Here is a 21,611-nt window from a genome sequence, read left to right as displayed (position 1 = left end):
TGTTGGATGACACGGAGAATACATGACAAAGATTTTTATATAATAGGACTTTCCCTCTTTGTAAGTTATGGTATTAATTTATACAGCCCTGAAAATATGCTTATTTTCAAACTTGATTTTACTTTTAATTTTTCTAATAAGTTGTCATTGTGGTGGGATATATACCTAACTATGCCTCAGGGACCGGAACCATAGTATAGCGGAGAGTGCATTTGCCTTGCACGTGGCTGACCTGAGTTCGATTCCTCCAACCCTCTAGGAGAGCCCAACAAGCTACCAAGAGTATCCTGTTCTGCACAGCAGAACCTGGCAAGCTATCCATGGTGTATTCAATATGGCAAAAACAGTAACAACAAGTCTCACAATGGAGAGATTACTGGTGCCCGCTTGAGCAAATCGACGAGCAATAGGATGACAGTGACAGTGATAGTGATGTGTTTCAGGGAGCAGAGGCATTCCAGACAGAGCTTGCTGGGGGTGGATGTGGTATTGGGCTTAAGCTTTTGCTCTACTACTTTAAACCACATCTCTGCCATGGATATTTATTTCATGCTTATTAAACATAGAAAATGGAGGATTATTCAAGAATAAACATCCTGGACCAGAGAAATAGTATAGAGGATACTTGCCTTTTGCACAGTTGACCTAAATACTACCCCTGGCACCACTTATGTTCCCCTAGGCTTAACCAGGCCTGTTCCTTGATCCTTTTCCCCCACAGAGCCGGGAATAAGCCCAGAATACAGTTGAGTAAAAGCTAAAAAAACCATACCAAACCAAAACAAACACACACACACACACACAAAGCAAAACAAAGAAAAAGTATAGATTTCTTGACATTAGTTTGCTGAAAACAAATTTGAGAATCTGGGCATCATAAGAGTACTTTTCTGAAGAGAAAAGAGAAAAACTGTTGGAGATTCCATTTTTTTTTTTAAGCTTAGGGGACTTGGGCCAAACCCTGCAGTACTGGGGCTGTACCCAGCCCTGTATTTGGGAGTTCCTCCTAGAGGTGCTCAGGGGACCATGCAGTGGAGGAGTGGAAGGCCTTCGAAACCTGGGTGGCCATATATAAGGCAAGCCTCTTAAATTCTAACTCATGGCTCTGTATTAAATACTAACTCATGGCTCTGTATTCAGCTTCTCCTTAGATAAAGCCAGGCAAAATATATGAGAGTAGATAGTTCTTGCTGCACCATACTGTATTTATACTTCCTAATAGGGTCTAAGCTTTCAGGGGTCCCACACAAAGGATTGGTTTGTGAGAGATGAAGCATAATCTGGATTTATGACATATGTAGCTTTATATCTATATTGATGTAGATAAATATTGTAAATATTCTATGTATAAGATATTCAAAGATGGCAAAACCTTATGATGGCCTTTTTAAACTCATGAAAGACACAAATTTGCTTTTCTCAAGTCGAAATTCATGCCAGATATATTGCAACTCACAAACTTGATGAAGGTGTATTATCATGACTTGGCACATTTTCGTGTAAACATTTGTCATTATTATGGTAGTAGAATAATCCATCAAATATTACATATTTCAGTTATTCTATGCAGAAGAAAATGCAAATTAATGAGATATGTAACTAAGAGATGGTATTACTTGGCACATTTCAGAGTTAAAGTGGAAGTTAGAGGTTGGATTTAATGGTGTAAAGTCCCTGAATTTTGTATTAAGGTACTTGTTACTTTGATATAGTCTGCATGAGTTATTTAATTTAATTCTTTCAATAACTGTGTTATATCAGTAATAGTAGAGAAACAACCGAACAATGATTAATAGTTTGTTGGTAACTTCGAGAAAGTTTCATTTCAGTGTTTTTCATAACAAAGGCAGTCTCTGCTTACTTTTGATAATGTGTTTATTTTGAGGGGGAGTATGGCTTATTTTATACCTTTTAGTTAAAGTTCTTTTTAAGTACTGCAAGTAGCATGTTTCAATTAAGAACAATAGATACGTGTAACTGTGGGGCATATACTTTTGAGTATTTATGGAGTGTAAGAATATAATAGTAGTTTTGTATAGTAACGGTATAACAGTTATTGTGTGCCTTTAAACCTTTCTAAGATTTCATTTCTGCACAAATGAGCTCTGTGAAATTATTATGTCCTAAATACTAATGTTTGTCTTTCACCTAATTTATCTGCACTTCATAAAAAATGCTTAAATATTATTCCATCATCCTTAAAATGCTTTTCAATATGTAAAAATCTATGAACTAATTCTTAAATATTTATGAAGTAATTCTGCTTTTTGCAGGTGTTACAAGCCCCAAGGAATTTTAGTTTAATTTGAAACAGAATTTTCTATTTTTTGCTTGATTTTTTTTTCACTTTTGAAAGTCAAGATGCAGTAAATTCATCTATGAGTAATACTTTCATATAATTCTGTATTAGTTTGGTGAGGTATAAATGTTCTTACATGTTATGATAACTGATTGAAATATTATGAGAATTGTTTTATCAATCATGTCAACATTGTGTGTATGTTATGTATTATGTCATGTTAAAATTATATAGAATTCTTGGTAGGGTGATCTGTTGCACCTAATAAAAAACCTTATAAAAAGTAATACTATTTCTTAGATTATTTTTAATGTTATTGGGGAAAGTTATTTTATAATGTCTAGTTGTATGAGGTTGTTTTGAAAAGAATCAGTATAATATCAATATTTTAAATATACCTGGTTGTATGATCATGATAGTAGAACAGTGTGTTGCCAGTTGTTATTTGAACAAACTAGAGCTTAAACCTATTATAGCCATGCTAGTCTTTGGTAGTTTAAATTTCTCTTAACAGATATGTGCCTATGAAATTATTTGCCTCAGAAGTGGCAGCCATTTGGCTGATAATGATCCGGTGAAAAGCTGCATTTGTATCAATCATACATCAACATTACTGGGAGGTTGATAAGTGCACAATCTTAAGACAAATTAAAGTACTGTGATTTAAATACCATTGGTGATAACGTTTCCTGCATTTGATGTTCCAGCACCACACCATCCACCAGCATTCACTTTTCTCCACTGCTGTCTCAGGGACGCCTCCTGACTACCTCTGCTACCTTCCAATCCTTGATAAATTAGATGCTGTAAACTCCTTCTCAGGTTCTCTTATTATTTCCCATTTGTTATTCCATATTGTGCTTCTTTATATCTCACATGTAAAGATCCCACACAGAAAGATCGTTCTGCACTTGTCCCTCTGCCTTGGGCTGCCTTCGTTCAGCATGATATCCTTCAGTTCCACCCACATAGGGTACGATCTTACCCATTGTCAAATTACTGTCAAAATAAACATTCAGATAGATTCTCCAGATGATTTGTGTGTATGTTAAATAAATTAATTAAATAAAGCTTAGGATGTCCTTCCATAGAAGATACAGGATAACACATGGATAAGGAGGAATACTTTATCTAAGGTTATAAGGTTATTTGGAGATGACTGCTGGACTAGAGCTGTTACCGACTGGATTCCACAGGACATCAAAAGGATACCTGGCCGCCCACCTACAAGATGGTCAGACTTCTTTGTCAAGATCCTTGACGAACAGCTTGATGCTCTTCATGTTCTTGGAGCAAGCAGATGCCGTTGGGCTATATTAGCACGAGACAGGGATGAATGGAGACATTACTGGCACCTACTCGAGCAAATTGATGAGCTTCAGGATGACAGGTGATACAGAATGCTTGGCCGGCCACCAACGAAATGGTCGGACTTCTTTGTCAAGACCTTGAACAAATGGCTTGATGCTCTTCATGTTCCTGGAGCGAGCAAATGCCACTGGGCTACACTAGCACGAGACAGGGATGAATGGAGACATTACTGGTGCCTGCTTGAGCACATCATGAGCAATGGGATGACAATGATACAGTGATAAAGTTATGAAGATTTAGGAATTGTTAGAATAATCAAAAAACTACTCGCCATAAAAGCATATTTCTCTCTAGATTTATTCATCTTCACTGGAATTAATATGTTTAATTCATACCTTTACCTTGATATTTTCAGCTCATCTACTCAAGAAGATAAACCTTTTTCCATACTGAATGAACAAGTTTGTTTTTTAGTCTTTCCTATGATAATTATGTTGTATTTGCATGAAATTGAATCTTGAAAAAAAATGTAAGACAGAAGCCTTACTATTGTATTGCCACAACATGTATCATTTGTGTGTGTGTGTGTGAGAGAGAGAGAGAGAGAAAGAGAGAAAGAGACAGAAAGAGAGAGATCAGAGATGCAGACACACATAATTTCTTCCTAATTACCGAATATCCTCAATGTTTGTGCAAAGTGAAACAAAGTGGATCTCAGATTTATTTTCAGGTTAGGGAATTACTTGCTACTTAGTCAGTCAACTGTTAGTTTGCTGGCAGCTATGGGCTTGGGGGATATAGTCATGTGGCTTCATTGGCCAGACCACCCCATCTGTGGTTGAAAGGGAGCATAGGACATACAGCTTTTCTATCAAAATTAGTACTGTCCTAATGTATCAATATATCTTAGAGCTTTTAGAATTTAGAGAAAGAAGTAAAGAAATACAAATGTCTAGATGTACATTCTTCCAACACAATGTAGAGAAAAGCAGTCTCACTTTTTTAAATTCAGGATTTTTTAAGAATACATTTTTGATTTGAGCAGGATTTAAGTGGCAACTTGATAACAGATCATTTTAGGCAATTGCTGAATTTTCTCTTCAAGTTTTAGCTCCGATTTTGTTCTGTCATGATTGTACTGAAAAGTGCCATGTAATTCTATCACACTGCCGTACCCTACGCTCAGTGGATTCTTCTGCTCCTTTGGCTCTGTAGGAGAATGACTCAGGCACTTTGGACACGGTGGGCGCTGTGGTCGTGGACCAGGAGGGGAACGTTGCTGCTGCTGTCTCCAGTGGAGGGCTGGCTCTGAAACACCCAGGGAGAGTTGGGCAAGTGAGTACTTGCGGGGTTTTTCAAACTTGCTTTTCAAATTGAAACATGGGAATTTCTGGTTCACACTTTATTAAACCACTGGAAACTTTTGTATTATTTTCTTTTCCCTTACTTTCGGGGTCCTCCCAAGCAGTGCTAAGAAGGATTGAGGGCCCCATCCCAGTGATTCTCAGCTAATTTGGCTAGCTGTTTAATGCAGTGACCTGAGGATATGGCACTGATTCAGTCTTGTTGGTGCCAGAGCTTACCATGACCTCCGCTATGATGCTAGGTGGAGGGGCCCAGAGCCACACTCTGCAGTGCTCAGGGGTCTTCAGGGCTACAGCTAGTGAGTGCTCAGGGGATTATGTAGTGCCAGGGATTGAACTGCATTAATAATATGTATGCTTTGCATGGACCCATGTACTACCTCTCTACGTCGAAACTAAGTTTGTTTTTTTTTTTCTTTTTGGGTCACACCCGGCATTGCACAGCGGTTACTTCTGGCTCTGAACTCAGGAATTACTCCTGGCTGTGCTCAGGGGACCATATGGGATATTGGGAATGGAACCCAGGTCGGCCATGTGCAAGGCAAGCGCCCTACCCACTGTGCTATTGCTCCAGACCAAAACTAAGTTTTCTTTAGAAAAAAAAATCTCACTTCTTTAAATGTTTGTGTTGTATAATTCATAAAATATCTTTTCAAAATTCTTTTTAAAGAAATCCTGTTTCATTACAGTTGGTAATACTGTGTTTTGCTGCTTTTTGTTGATTGGGGTACTGGCTACCTGGACATTTCATAGATACCTAGTGAACATTTGTTGATTTCCATGTTCTTTCTTTGTAAAATTCATTTTTATTACTTCCTGACTATATTGAAGTTTGCCTTTATAGATAGGAAAATGTTAGAGTTACATTTTATCTCGTCTTTCAAGGAACACTAGTATTTTGAGCCTCTAAATCTCAATTTTGAGGAATTATTTGGCTATTTTGTAGACTAACCAGTATTTCAAGTCTCTAATACATGATACCACTCAAGAAATCTAGATCAAAGAAAAACTTAATTGATGTGTGATTGGTTTATTCCCAATTCACTTGAACTCATTACTCATCCTTTCTCAATTGTTTAGTTAGAATCTTTAGTTAGAACTGAGAATTAAATTTAACAATCCATTTAACCTAGTATGCTTTCTGAGTGTATATTCATTTGACACATTGCTTAATGACTTAATAAATATTTGTTGAGTGAACAAATGAATTGGACATCCTTATGAAGCCTTTGAAAGAAGTTGCAAAGGGTGTGTTTCAGTCAGCGTTTGGCTCTTGTCTTACAAGGGGTAACACTGCCTGGTCGGCTCTGCATTGTGTTTCCCCTTATTGGAGACGGGTTAGCGTCACAGTTGCTGTGGAAGCAGTGATTATTGAATGGCTGAAGAAGAGTGATCTGATTCATTGAGGACATCTTTGGAAGGCTCCAGTGATATTTCCTCATATACCCTTTATTGTGGCCAAGCTACTTACAGTCCCATAGGAAAGAAGGGAAAGGAAATAAATAATTTTGTGCTACTCTTTGTCTACCCTACAAAGGGATATATGGGAAACGATTACTCAACCTCTGTACAATACTTTGAACTCATTATAAAAAGCCTTTGTCTGGTCATGGTATTTTTCCACATTATAAAGCCCTGTGTATTTATTTGTCAAGTTTGGAATAAGAAAACCAAGCTTGACATATCAGATTTGGATGCTTTGGTGGAGAAGGAGTGGAAGAAGCCGGCAGAGCTGCCTTTGTTGCATTGCAATTCCCGTGACTTTCTCACTGTTTTTTGTTTGTTTGGGTTAGCAAAATAGCGACAACAGAACCAAGCGTAGTTTTTCACTCTGTTAGAATTCCTCATCAGACAGCCCTGAATCATGGTGCCATTGCACACGGTTATGTCCTGTAATAAAGAAATGCTTCTATAAAATCTATATGTTGACTTGCCTCACTTGAATAGTTAGTGTTTATAGTTTGTAAGAGCCAAGTAATCATAAAAAGACTGTGGAGGTTAGGATAAAGGCTCTGATAGGAAAAGGCAATTTGATAGTTGTATTGTTTAGATGGAGGAGATGTAATGACCCTAGGAATATGTAAGCTAAAAGCTGCAGATGAGAAGTCAAGAACTGTTCTTTTTGACAATCAGGGCAGAATGAAACAAAATTCACAAGTCATTTATTTTAAAATGTAACTATTTTTAATGTATTCAAATGAATTTTTTTTGTTGTTTATTTTTTGCTTTTTGGGTCACACCCAGTGATGCTCGGGGGTTATTCCTGGCTCTGCACTCAGGAATTACCCCTGGTGGTACTCAGGGGACCATATGGGATGCTGGGAATCGAACCCAGGTCTGCTGCGTGCAAGGCAAATGCCTTATCCGCTGTGCTATTGCTCTGGCCCCTCAAATGAAATATTTTAAGATGTGTATATAATAATAATAATAATAGTTATGTTTTGGTACTTGGGATCAAACCCAGGGCCTAACACATATAAGGCTTGTTCTGTACTCCTGAGTCAATTTCCTATCCCTCTAAATATAGTTTCAATATATAAATTGTTTAAGCTTTTTAGCAGAGTACCCTGCTAAAGATCCTAGCTTCTTAAATTGTGGGTTGTGACCCTATGTAGGGCCCTGTAATCCTTAAAAATGTGTTTTAAAATAAATTTCTTTATGTTTTATTTTCAGCAAATGTTTGATTTATATACCTATTGTATATACGGGTCACATAAAAATGTCTAGGGTTAAAAAGGATTACAAATGAAAAAAGTTTTAAGAATCCCTAATTTATTTATTTATTTATTTTTGCTTTTTTTGGTCACACCCAGCGATGCTCAGGGGTCGCTCCTGGCTCTGCACTCAGGAATTACCCCTGGCCATGCTCAAGGGACCATATGGGATGCTGGGAATCGAACCCGGGTCGGCCGCGAGCAAGGCAAATGCCCTACCCGCTGTGCTATCACTCCAGCCCCAGAATCCCTACTTTAGATATATCAATTCAGATGGTAAAATGGAAATTTGAATTAGGACTCCCTTGCTTCTTTAGCTTTCTAAAATAATCAGAATTTATAGCTGGGATGCAAAAACGTATTATTATATTCTGCTACTCTCTTTACCTCACTTCTAACTCTCACTGTTTACTCAGATAAACAGTTGATTTTAAGGTTGACTATAGATTTTTGAATTTGGGTATGCTTTTAATTTAATTTCTGTAATGCTGTAGCACTCTGAGGTGGGTTTTTTTAATTCTCATTTCACAGAAGTTAAGGCCATAGTAGACTAAAAAGAGTAAATCATAATATCATTTATATGACCTATTTTTAAATTATTTTATTTATTTTTTTGAATTAAGTTTCAGTCATACAGTGTTCCAACACCCATCCTCCACCAGTGTACATTTCACACCACTGATATCCCTCATATCCCTTCTGCCAACACCCCACCTCTCCCCCATCCAGCCTTTCTCTCTCTCTCTCTCTCTCTCTCTCTCTCTCTCTCTCTCTCTCTCTCTCTCTCTCTGGGCATAATTGTTTGAGAGACCATCATGTTTGGTTGCCTGCCCACTTTCAGCACACTTCTCCAATCTGCAGCAATCACTTCCAACCATTATTGTATATGACCTATTTTTATTGTATGACAGCTTTTTTTTCTTTTTGGGTCACACCTGACAATGCACAAGCGTTACTCCTGGCTCTGCACTCAGGTATTACGCCTGTTAGTGCTCAGGAGACCATATGGAATTCTGGGAATCGAACCTGGGTTAGCCGCATGCAAGGCAAACGCCCTACCCGCTGTGCTGTTGTTCCATCCCTGTATGACAGCTTTAAAGATTTTTTTTTTTTTACTACTTAAAACAAGGAATCTTTTCTTTTTAAAAATTGTGCTTAAGATCGTCATGTATTTGGGTCAGGGAATGTAGCTCATATTAGAGCAATTTTCTTAGATATATGAGAATCTGGGTTTGATCCCTAGCACTGGAAAAAGAAAAAGAAAAGAAGATTGCTATGTCTTATCTAAAGAACTAGATAAGAGAGACAATCTCTCACTCTCTTTTTCCATACTGATAACCATCTTAACAAAACCAATGTTACAACATTAAGAAGAAATATAATTTTTGATTACAAAACTGAAAGAGACCATAAGAGAAATTTGCTTAGAAGAAGCAAGAATAAAAATAGATATTCTTTCTCTCATAGAAAGACATGACCTACTGGGCTTCTAAGAGATATCTCATGGCTTTATTTATTAAATTTTGCTTTATGGGCCCCTGTTCAAGAAATATACGAGGAGTGAAAAAAAAAAAGCCAATCAAAACCCCCAACACAACCCACTGAGTTCATATCTTGTGTTTTTAATGAAGGAAGTATGGACTCTTCTTCTGGGGTCATATATTCTCTGAGATTTTGGCTGCCCACCATCTTTCCCAGTAGTATAGGTTGAACCTGTTAGCCCAAAAATTTTCCAGCTTTATTATACTGATTTCCACACTGATTTAGTATGTGTTTGTGTTCGGAAGCTTGGTAGTTCCAAAGACAATAGTAGATTCTCTTTCTGCCATCTTGGAATTTTCTGTTCAGTTCTCAGTTCTGCTCTTAGGAGACTGTTGCCAGTGGCTAGTGGGGCCTGCCACAATGGTTCCACAAACATGGGAAACTTCATTTCAAATTGTCCTGGATGTTGAATTATTTTTCAGAGATGGTGATTAGTAGAATGGATCCATGCGTCTTAAAGTACTGATAAGTTTATGAATCTATGATTCCTTGAGTAAGAAAAGAGTGATCAGGGAATTAGAATAGATTTTTATTTTGGTGTTGGGGGTTGTGTTTGGGACCACAACCATTGGTGCTCAGGACTTACTCCTGATTCTGTGCTCAGGTATCACTCTTGTCAGTGCTTGAATGACTGTATGTGGTACCAGGGATAGGATTAGATTAGGGGACCAGAGCAATAATACAAAGGGTAGGACATTTTCCTTCCGTGTGACTGGGCTCAATCCCAGACACCCCATATGATACCCTGAGCACTGGTGGAGTAAGCCCTGAGCATTGATGAGTGTGACCCAAAAATGAAATGAAAGGGGGGAGTAAGGGGGGAGGGAGAGGGATGGGGAGGGAGGGAGGGAGGGAGAGAGAGAGAGAGAGAGAGAGAGAGAGAGAGAGAGAGAGAGAGAGACCCTCTGTACTCTCTGTTCCTAGAATGGCTCTGTAAAAATTTTGGAGAACTTTGGTTGGAGGATGAAGCATTTAAAGAGTAGAGAGAGGAATAAAGTGGGTAAAAGTTAGAATAAAGAAGATATTTCCCAATCCCCATTCCCCTTGTTCTCTTCCCTATCCTATTCCCACTGCCATCAAGTTTTTATTTTTAAAATAACTGTATGTCTTGGAGCTATTTCTCTATTAATTTATAAAAATTTTTTGAATTTAATTTTTTAAACAATGAATTTCGTATATTGCTATGTCAATGTTTATAACTGATCTTTGTAAATCTTGAAATTTGTGTTGTTTTTAAGTTTTAATTCCTATGAAGAAGGTGGTAATAGATATTCATGAGCTTTCCTTTTTTAGTACAATTCTTTATATTTTTCTATAATGACTATCTAAGGTTCTCTAATTACTTGTAAGTAAGAAATAAAATAGTTATTAGTCATGATTTCTCTCCAAAAGTGAAAAGGGGCCCTTGTGTATATCGAAGAAATGAAACTGGACATTCTGGGTAATTTTTGGAAACCCAAAAGAAATGACTATCGATAGTCATTTATAAATGACTATCATTTATAAAACTATTATAACATATTGGGTTCCTGATAATTTCAGACAGATAATCTGCTCCACCATCTCACAAAGTAATTAGCTTGAACAGGCATTTTGTTCTCCTTTTTTTTTTTTTTTTTTTGCTTTTAGGGTCACGCCGGCCAAAAAGGGTTACTCCTTGCTCAGCACTCAGGAGTTACTCCTGGCGGTGCTCGGGGGACCATATGGGATGCTGGAAATCTTGGTGCTATCACTCCCAGGCCCTGTCCTCCTTTCTTTATATCCTGCAGATTCTTGTACATCGGTGAACCCTTTGTTACCTGCTTGCAGTTTCTGTTGTGCCACTTAAAGAGGCATTGATAAAGGACCTTCTGTGCAGGGTTTCCTAAAGCCTGGCAGGGCGATTACCTGTGTATCTGGCCCTCGGTCCTCATCAGTATTGCTAATTCCTGGCCCAACTCCCAGACTCTGAATTAGATTCTGAGGACCAAGTTTTCTTATCAGTGAGCTCCCAAGCAAGTTGACACACATCTATGTGAGAACCAATATTTTAAGCGAACTACATTGTGATTTAACCCTGATGGGGCCAGCAGAGAGTTAACTGAAAAACTACAGCAGGAGAAGTTTTTCAAGAAAGAAAACAACTGCTGATAAAACTCTAAAAAACTTTCTTTTGCTGTTTCCTGAAAAAAAAAATCTGTATTTGTTTAAAGCTGAAAATAATAGTTTTTTTTTCATAGTATACAACTATTGTTTAAGCAAGTATTTTATAATCTCTGGTATTATTGCCCCATTAACGTACATCTTTATTAAATTGGGCTTCATGAGAAAGGCATGCTTTTGTCTTCTATTGAAGTGGTTTTGTCTTTTTTTTTTGGTTTTTGGTTCACACCCGGCGATACACAGGAGTTACTCCTGGCTTATACACTCAGGAATGACTCCTGGTAGTGTTGGAGGACCATATGGAATGCTGGGAACCGAACCCGGGTCAGCCTCATGCAGTGCAGACGCCCTAACTGGTGTGCTATCGCTCCACCCCCGAAGTGGTTTTGTCTTATAAAAACTGTTTTTTGAAATACTATATTTGTCTGTTTTCTCTGTTATAGGCTGCTCTTTATGGATGTGGCTGCTGGGCTGAAAACACTGGAGCTCGTAACCCCTATTCCACAGCTGTGAGTACCTCAGGTATTTGCTGCTTTCATGACCATTTTTCATAACTTAGGCCTTGTTGGTCAGCTAATAATTGAACACCTATTTTTACGTAAATGTCAAACATGTGCTAAGACATGAGCACTAATGCATGTAAGATCTTTGACGTTTAGGGAGCTTTTGAGGATTGTTTCATGAAATAAGTTGCATAGTATAAATGCTTTTCTAACATTGTGTCAGTATAATTCTGGAGTTAACTATAACTTAAGTTTACTTTTAATGAACTTTTCTTCTCTACAATAGTGTCAAGTTTAGACTAAAAATAATATAGAAAAATCAAGGATTCCAAAAACTGATAATAATCTCTTGAGTAAAATCTCACATAGTATCTATAATACATACTTCAAAATGTATCATTTTTTTTTAAATTTTATTTTTTTATTGAATCACCTAGTAGGAAGTTACAAAAGTTTCAGGGTTTTTTTTTTTTAATTCTTTTATTGATTCACCATGTGGAAAGTTACAAAGGTTTCAGGTTTAAGTCTCAGTTATACAATGCTCAAACACCCATCCCTTCACCAGTGCACATATTCCACCACCAAGAATCACGTTATACCTCCCCCCTTCCCCCCATCTCCCCAGCCCCCCACCCCGCATGTGTAACTGGTAAATTTCAATTTACTTTCACTTTACTTTGATTACATTCAATATTTCAACAAAAAATTCGCTATCATTGATTTGGAGTTCCTCCCCCCTAAAGTCGACCTACTGAAAAGAAAGCATTTGGTAATTTGTTTTCCATTGCTGAGAATGAAGAGATATGAGGTCAGGAGGCTGCACCAGCAGCTGCACAGTTTTGGATTTCTGTATTTCCGTATTTTACTAAGTCCAGAGAAATATCTGCCAGAAATCCCAACATTGTGAGCTTGTATCTCTCAGCTACTTTATATTCCACATATTAGTGAGATCTTTCTATGTCTGTCTCTTTCTTTCTGATTCATTTCACTCAGCATGATACTTTCCATGTTGATCCACTTATATGCAAATTTCATGACTTCATGTTTTCTGACAGCTACATAGTATTCCATTGTGTAGATGTACCAGAGTTTCTTTAACCAGTCATCTGTTTTGGGGCACTCTGGCTTTTTCCAGATTCTGGCTATTGTAAACAGTGCTGCAGTGAACATAGAAATACAGATGCCATCTCTACTATACCTTTTTGCCTCTCTGGGATATATTCCCAGGAGTGATATTGCTGGGTCAAATGGGAGCTCAATTTCTGACTTTTTGAGAATCGTCCATATTGTTTTCCAAAAGGGCTGAACCAGTCGGCATTCCCACCAGCAGTGAAGAAGAGTCCCTTTCTCCCCACATCCACGCCAACACCGGTTGCTTTTGTTATTTGGGATGTGGGCCAGTCTCTGTGGTGTGAGATGATATCTCATTGTTGTTTTGATCTGCATCTCCCTGATGATTAGTGATGTTGAACATTTTCTCATGTGCCTCTCAGCCATTTGTATTTCTTCTTTGGGAAAGTTTCTGTTCATTTCATCACCCCATTTTTTGATCGGGTTGGCAGTTTTCTTCTTGTGGAGTTCAACCAGTGCATTGTATATCCTTGTTATCAACCCTTTATCGGATGGGTACTGCGTAAATATCCTTTCCCATTCTGTAGATTGTCTTTGTATTTTGGTCACTGTTTCTCTGGAGGTGCAGAAGCTTCTTAGTTTGAGATAGTCCCATTTATTTATCTTTGTTTTCACTTGCTTGGCCAGTGGCGTGTCAGCTTTGAAGATACCTTTGGCTTCAATGTCGTGGAGGGTTTTGCCAACCTTGTCTTCAATGTACCTTAGGGTTTCTGGTCTGATGTTGAGGTCTTTAATCCATTTTGATATGATTTTTGTACATGGTGATAAATGGAGGTCTAAGCCCATTTTTTTGCATGTAGCCGTCCAGTTTTGCCAGCACAGTCTGTTAAACATGCTTTCCCTGCTCCACTTCACATTTCTTGCTCCCAAAATGTATCATTTTTAACACTCACTCTCCTAACTACACTTTTAATAAAATGTAGGTCTTTTTTTTGTAACTGTAACACTGTTGCACTGTCTTTGTTCCATTGTTCATTGATTTGCTGGAGCAGGCACCAGTAACATCTCCATTGTGAGACTTGTTGTTACTGTTTTTGGCATATCGAATATGCCACGGGGAGCTTGCCAGGCTCTCCCATGCAGGCGGGATACTCTTGGTAACTAGCTAGGCTCTCCGAGAGGGGCAGAGGAATCAAACCTGGGTCAGCTGAGTGCAGGGCAAACACCCTACTCGCTGTGCTATCGCTCCAGTTCTTTTTTGTAACATATTTTAACAATCCTTATTTAGAAATGAGTGTGTTTGTGTGCATGTGCATGTTAGTGGTATTTCTCCTTCCTTTCTTTCTTTCTTTCTTTCTTTCTTTCTTTCTTTCTTTCTTTCTTTCTTTCTTTCTTTCTTTCTTTCTTTCTTTCTTTCTTTCTTTCTTTCTTTCTTTCTTTCTCTCTCTCCTCTCTCTCTCTTTCTTTCTTTCTTTCTCTCTCTCCTCTCTCTCTTTCTTTCTCTTTCTTTCTCTTTCTTTCTTTCTTTCTTTCTTTCTTTCTTTCTTTCTTTCTTTCTTTCTTTCTTTCTTTCTTTCTTTCTTTCTTTCTTTCTTTCTTTCTCTCTCTCTCTTTCTTTCTTTCTTTCTTTCTTTCTTTCTTTCTTTCTTTCTTTCTTTCTTTCTTTCTTTCTTTCTTTCTTTCTTTCTTTCTTTCTCTCTTTCTTTTTTTGTTTCTTTTATTTTAGGGCCATACTGGGTGGTGCTCAAAGCTTAGTCCTGACTCTGTGCTCAGGGATGATTCCTGTTGGTGCTCAAGGAACTATATGTGGAATCAAATCCAAGTTGGCCACATCCAAGGCAAACCTGCTGTAGACTCAGTACCCAATAAAGTGGGTATTGGATAGGATGATTGTTGTTTAGATGCAAGTTTTCATATCCTTACGCCAGATATACTTGAAGTCTTTTCCTTGAACATGGGGAGGACCGTCATTGGTAGAGTAATGTTGGTTTACCCTTTTCTCATGCTGGTTTCTCAACTTGCATTTTTAGGCTTTTCTCCTGCATGTCTTCAGGCTTTATGGGCTGGGGGGCAGGGTGAATGGAAATGACTCTTCTTTTCGCAGTTATTTGCTATGTTGGTCTCTTCAGTCATACTATTAAGCCATCTAATCCAATAGCCCTTTTTTTGTACTTTTCAAAAAATTTCTTTTTCTTGGTCTGATATATTTATTTTTAATTATTTAAATTTTATTTTATTAAAGCTCTGCAATTTACAAAGTTATTCATAGTTGGGTTCTAGCACTAATCTCGCCACCAGTGTCAACTTCCTTCCGTCAAAGTTCCCAGGTTCCCTCTCCTACTTCCCCACCCTGAGCCATCATCTTGACTGGAATCTTCTTAAATTTGATTGTTAAAATTTAGGTAGTATGATTTCACAGTTGTTTATTCTGTTATTTTGTATTATTTAGCACTATCATTTCTTAACACAACCATTAGCACCTGAATTTTTTTTTAAATTTACTTTTAGGCACGGATAACTTTTACTTAACCATACTATTAATGGTATGGTTTCTTGTATAAAACATTCTGTACCATGCCTCCTACCAGTGTCCACTTCTCTTCACCATTGTTCCAGTGTCCCCACCCCATCCTATTCTCATCCCAATTTCCCCATTGTGGTAAGCTTACTGTTGGAGACCAGTTCTTAGTTTCTATTGTCTTTGGGTGTTAGTTATTCCCGTACTACAGTTACTTTTTTCCCACATATGAGAAATATCATTGTGTGTCTGTCCTTCTGACTAATTTCATTCAACATTATAATCTCCAAGTTTTTTTCCACACAGCAGCAAATTGCATGATTTTATCTTTTCTTATTGCTGAATGGTACCCCTTTGTGTATATGTAGCATAGTTTCTTTGTCTAGTCATCTGTTCTTGAACACTAGGATTGTTTCTAGATTTTGGCTATTGTGAATAGTGCTACCATGAGCACAGTCTTTTCTGTTTTTTTCTTTTAACTGTTTTTTTGCTTTTTGGATCACACCCAGCGATGCTCAGAGTTCCTCCTGGCTCTGCACTCAGGAATTACTCCTGGTGGTGCTTGGGTAACCATATGGGATGCCAGGGATTGAACCTGGGTCGGCCCTGTGCAAGGCAAATGCCCTACCTGCTGTCCTTTCACTCTGGCCCTGAACAAAGTCTTCTCTGAATAGAGTTTTTGGGCTTGTTTTTCAAAGAAGATGAACAGATGGCCAAAAGGTACGTTAAAAAAATTCTCCACACCAAATATCATTAGGGAAATGGCAAATCAAAGCAACAATGAAAAGTCATCTCACGTTAGTGAGACTGATATACATCACAAAGAACAAAATCAACCAGTGCTGGCATAGATGTTGGGGGGGGGCGCGAAAAAGGACCCTCATTCACTGTTAGTGGAAATGTTGACTGATCTGGCTCTTTTGGAATACAATACAATATGGATGCTTTGCAAGAAACAAGAAATTGAGCTTTCATATGACCCAGCTTTCCCTGTTTACTCTTGTCTCAACTTTAGTGCTGATTCACCACATTCTTCTCTCCTCTCCCTTCCTTCTATGCAGTGCCAGAGATTGAGCATAGTAAACATGGTCTTATAGATATAAATTACATATATGCTTTATCACTTGAGATATATTCCCAAAGTTTTTTTGTTTGTTTTTGTTTTTCGGCCACACCCAATGATACTCATTGGTTATTCCTGGCTCTGCACTTAGGAATCATTCCTGGTGGGGCTAAGGGAACCATATGTGGTAATCAGGTATTGAACTTGGGTCATCCACGTGCAAGGCAAGCACCCAACCTGCTATACTATCACTCTGGTCCCCAAAGTTTTCTTTTTATCTCTAGCATAGGTCTGAGACTCTCTTGGTTTGCTTGCTCTCCTCTCCTGCTTCATCTAGGTCATCTTCACTGATTTCCCATTCCTCACAGCCCCAGGTTTGGGCCTCTGCTTTAAAAAAAATTTTTTTTTTCATCCACATGATTTTCTCCTAGTGATTTGGTGTTTAAATTATTGGTTTTGATGTCTGTATCTACTCTGAGATTTTTTTTTTTTTGCTGGGGGGGGGTCACACCTGGCGATGCACAGGGGTTACTCCTCGCTCTGCACTCAGAAATTACTTCTGGTGGTGCTTTGGGGACCAGATGGGATGCAGGGAATTGAACCCGGGTCGGCTGAGTGCAAGGCAAACGCCCTACCTGCTGCACTGTTACTCCAGCCCTACTCTGAGCTTTTGAAGGTTCACGCATTCCTTTCCTACTTTCCTTTGGGCATGTCCCTAGAGGCATCATGTATGCACATTGGATTTAGCAGACTAGACAGAATAATTTACTCTGTATTCTCTAGCCCATTCTTCTCTCTACTTCTTATTGCTGTCACTAGTCTGTTTTTCTCTCAAACCTAAAATCTTGGTGTTATTCTCAAATTTGTTACTTTTCATTTCTGCTGACCCAACCCTTTTATTTCATACCAACGTTCTACTAATTTTAGCAGAGTGCTGACCTAGATCCATTCATTGACTACATGAAAAAATATCATTGTGAGCTACTGGCTTAATATGAATAAATTTATGAAGTACAAACATGAATTAATGTTTAATGTAAAACTCCATGATATAATGGCCAAGACATTGTTTCTCAGTCTTTTATTTTTATTAGGTAAGCATAATAAAACAATATGAATTAATTTTTAATTTAGCATTGGCACATGAAAATATGCATGACTTTTGGGAATTAGCTTGTTCACACAATTAATATGGCTTACTGTTTATGGAAAATTAAGCTCTTTGAACAAATTGAAATCCAGAACAAATAATCAATTATTCGTTTTTATTTTTACAAAGAATTACAAGTTGGTGTCACAAATTTTTTTTATCTTTCATTTTGTCAATATGTTTTTCAGTGAGTTGAATTCTTGCTTAAATATTACTCTTACATTTAGATGGATTGTATTTTCAGTTGAAATCCTGAGAGCTGGCCTGACTGTCACTTTAGAGAGGAAATTCAATATCCTTGGAATTGTAGACCCTCCTCCTGTTTTCCATTGTAGATGTGGAAATTGGAATAGGAGCACAGTTCATGGATTTGATTCTGCTAAGTAGGATGCATTGTGGGCAAAGCTAAAATTATAAAAATCACGTCTTTTTTCTCTTTGATTTGGTATTTCCTCCTGTACCTACCTTGTCTTAGTTGAGGCTAGTTTTATACAACTTAAGACAACATTAGCTCTCTAGTTCATGACACCCCATGTAACCTTAAACTTTTACACGTAAATTTACTTCTTACCTCCATCCCAAATTTTAGGACTAACCGTTCTCAGCCCATAGAACCTGAAGGATCATAAACATGGTCTCTACTTAGAGCACTTGTGTGATTGCTTCATGCTATTTTTTCTGGAACTTTTGTTGTGATCTTACTCTGAAAACACATGGCAGAACTGGATGATCAATTGAAGCCTGGGGTACTGCCATCATTCTGGGAAAAAAAAGAAAACCCAAAACAAACAATTGTTAGGGTGTTGTAGAAAATCCTGGCCTGTACTCTAGGTTTATAATTCTTAGAAGGTGACGATTGAAAGGCAGAGGTAATTATGCTATGAAGGCCATACAGGTGAGTTGATCTTTAGCCTGAGGGATAAACTCTTAGGTCTTGTTCTCATTACTGGGTAGGGGAGGAAAATGTGGGAGAAGAAAGAGTTACCCTCTTTCTGACTGACTTTGTAAACTCTGACTAATATTCTGGCATCATGGAAATTTGCTTAATTAGAAAGGGAATAGAACAGATCAGACTCTTCCACTCACTGGTTATAATCCTGGCTAAGGGATAGTTTTATCAGAAATAGAAACTACCCTAGTATCTGCAAGTATTGGATGACACATGGAAGGCTCTTAGCATAGTGATTGTCCCTAAGAATTCAGTGAGAGTAAGTCAGTCTTATTGAGTTTGAGTCAGAAAAAATAATCATCTTTGATGATTCACCATTATTTAAAGAAGTTGATATATATATGTATATATATACACATACATATATTTAATTGAACAGTTACAAAACTTTCCAGTCTAAATCTTGGTCATACAATGATCAAACACACATCCCCTCACCTGTGCCTACCCTCCACCACCAAGAACCCCAGTATGCCCCCCATCCCACCCCTCCCCCTGCCTATGTGGCAGATGATTTCCACCTTACTCTCTCTCCTCTTTAATCACATTAAATATTTTGAAAAAATATCCACCACTATTTTTTGGAATTTTTTCCAACATTCAGACCTGCCGAAAGGCATCATTAGATAATGTTTTCTATTGCTGATATGAAGAGCATTTTGGTTTTCTGATATTTTAGTAATAAGTCTGAAGGGATTTCTGCTAAAAGCTGTTGGGTTCAGAGATTGTTTTGTGTGCCTCTGGGATCATGGCAGTTCAGGAGCCAGGAGCCGTTCCTGGGCGGCAACTTGGGGCCTCATTGGGGCTAGGAGAGGGGTCGGTTCCACGCCCCCATCCCAGGAGGCCCCACGTGTCACGTCACTGCAGTCTCATACCTGGCTGTCCAATAGGCTCTGAAAAGGTGGCAGCCACTGTGCCTCGGGGGGAAAAAGGCAGAAGGGACAAACAGCTTTCCCCACCTGGGATGGCATGACACCATAGTTTCGTGCTCAGTCCAGATGCCTTTCTGCCAGAAGCCGCTGGGTTCCAAGGTTGCTCTGTCTGCCTCTGGGATCATGACTGTTCAGGAGCCAGGAGTTGCTCATGGGTGGCATCTTGAGGCCTCATCAGGGCAGGGAGACGGGCCAATTCCACCCCCATCCCATGAGGCCCCGCGTGTTGCCACTCTCTCTCTAATTTTGGGCAGGGGCAGATGCTAGATAATTTATTTTCCATTGCTCATTTTGTATATCAGGAAGGAATAGTCCTGTGGCCATATACCGGAGCCATGCTTGTTGAAGCTCATGGTCGCCGGGATTTCATCTGGAGAAGGTGGGGAGACTGCACCTGCTTTATCTGGACATCCTGGCTATATCAGCTCAGTATGGAGCCCGGAGAATTCTCTGGTGTTGTGGTGCACGCCGGGTTTCTTCACTGCTGAGTTGATTTATATATTTTTTGTTATTGAGGTAAGAACAACTAATAGCACAGCAGTTGGGCTTTCACCTTTCACGTGGCCAACCCAAGTTCAATTCCTCCACCCCTCTCAGAGAGCCCGGCAAGCTACTGAGAGTATTGCGCCCACACGGCAGAGCCTGGCAAGCTAGCCGTGTGTATTGGATATGCCAAAAACAGTAACAGTAAGTCTCTCAATGTGAGATGTTACTGGTACCCGCTCGAACAAATCGATGAGCAACAGGATGACAGTGATACATATACCCTAACAAACTTTTTAATGATTTAATACAATACTGTGACTATGGGAACAATATTATGTAATATATACATACTAAATAAGATTTCTAGGACTTATTTATTTTGTATTACTATAATTTGAGCTTTAAATGGCAGAGTTTCATCTTATTTCACTCTTCTTAGCTGTTGTAAATTGCCATTCTATTCTCTTCTTGCACGAATTTGACTATTTTTAGTGCACCACATAAATTGTAATTATCATTATCTATCCTTCTGTGACTGGCTTATTTCCTTTAGCACATCTGCAACGTTCATTTGTGTTGTCATGTATGGCAGAATTTCCTTCCTTCCAATAATCTATTCTCTGTACACACTTCTGTGTGTGTGTATGTGTATGCGTGTGTGCGTATAGATTTGCCACTTCTACTTTGTTCCTTTATTCACAGATGGACATCTAGTTTGGTTCCATATCTTGGTTATTGTGAATACTGTAATGAACATGGAGGTATAATTATTTCTTCAAAATCCTTATTTCAATTCTTTTAGATAAACAAGTAGATTTGCTAAATCATATGGTAGTCATAGTTTTAACTTTTGAGGAATCTCTGTGCTGTTTTCCATAACAGCTGTGGCATTTTACATTTCCATCAACATGTTTCAAAATCTCCACATCTTCACTGAAATTTGTTATCTTGTTATTTTGATAATAGTCATTCTAATAGATTATGAGGTAATTTCTTGATTTTTGATTTTCATTTCCTTCTTGGCATTGATGCTAAGCACTTTATGTGCCCACTTGGTATTTGTATATATTCTTAGGAGAAGTGTATATTTGAGACTATAACTCATGTTGTAACTGTGCCCAGGCATGTGTCTGGGCATACATGTGCATACATGTGTGCATATACACTTTATCCCATTTGTTAGATTGCCTGTTTCTTATTTCATTTGCTCTGTAGAGTTTTCTAGTTTAATATAATCTCACTTGTCTATTTTTACTTGTTACCTGAATGTTTAGTTTCATACCCAAGAATAAAATATGTAGATATAAGTTACATACACTCCGAAAAAGAAAGGACTGTCAATTACAGTGTGAAACTATTTCTGTTATCATGTGACACATAGTTGCTTTACAAAAAAGTGTAGAAATGGGGTATTTTGGTTTCTGGGCCACAGCTGGTGGTGCTTGGGGTACTCCTGTCTCTGTGCTTAGGAATTACCCCTGCTGGGCTCAGGGGACCAACTTAGGATGTTTGGAATTGAAATCTGGTCAGCCACATTGCAAGACAACTGCCCTGCCCACTGTACTTT

The 21,611-nt window shown here is 38.3% G+C and overlaps 1 protein-coding gene across 3 annotated transcripts in view; it reads left to right on the top strand.

Moving 5' to 3' along the window:
- The window catches only part of TASP1 (taspase 1), a 299,415-nt gene that overhangs the window by 131,895 nt on the left and 145,909 nt on the right, over positions 1 to 21,611 (top strand). For 2 of the 3 annotated variants that reach the window (XM_004610916.3, XM_055130490.1), the window contains exons 9-10: positions 4,826 to 4,945; positions 11,816 to 11,894. In XM_004610916.3, the coding sequence (XP_004610973.1) occupies positions 4,826 to 4,945; positions 11,816 to 11,894 (199 nt within the window). The remainder of the gene's footprint in view (positions 1 to 4,825; positions 4,946 to 11,815; positions 11,895 to 21,611) is intronic. The other variant, XR_008629143.1, reaches the window with a different exon arrangement.

Source organism: Sorex araneus, chromosome 3 (assembly GCF_027595985.1).
Source record: "Sorex araneus isolate mSorAra2 chromosome 3, mSorAra2.pri, whole genome shotgun sequence".
Lineage (NCBI taxonomy): Eukaryota > Metazoa > Chordata > Mammalia > Eulipotyphla > Soricidae > Sorex > Sorex araneus.
Note: the sequence above shows the minus strand (reverse complement) of the source record. Positions and strands in the feature narration are given on the sequence as shown.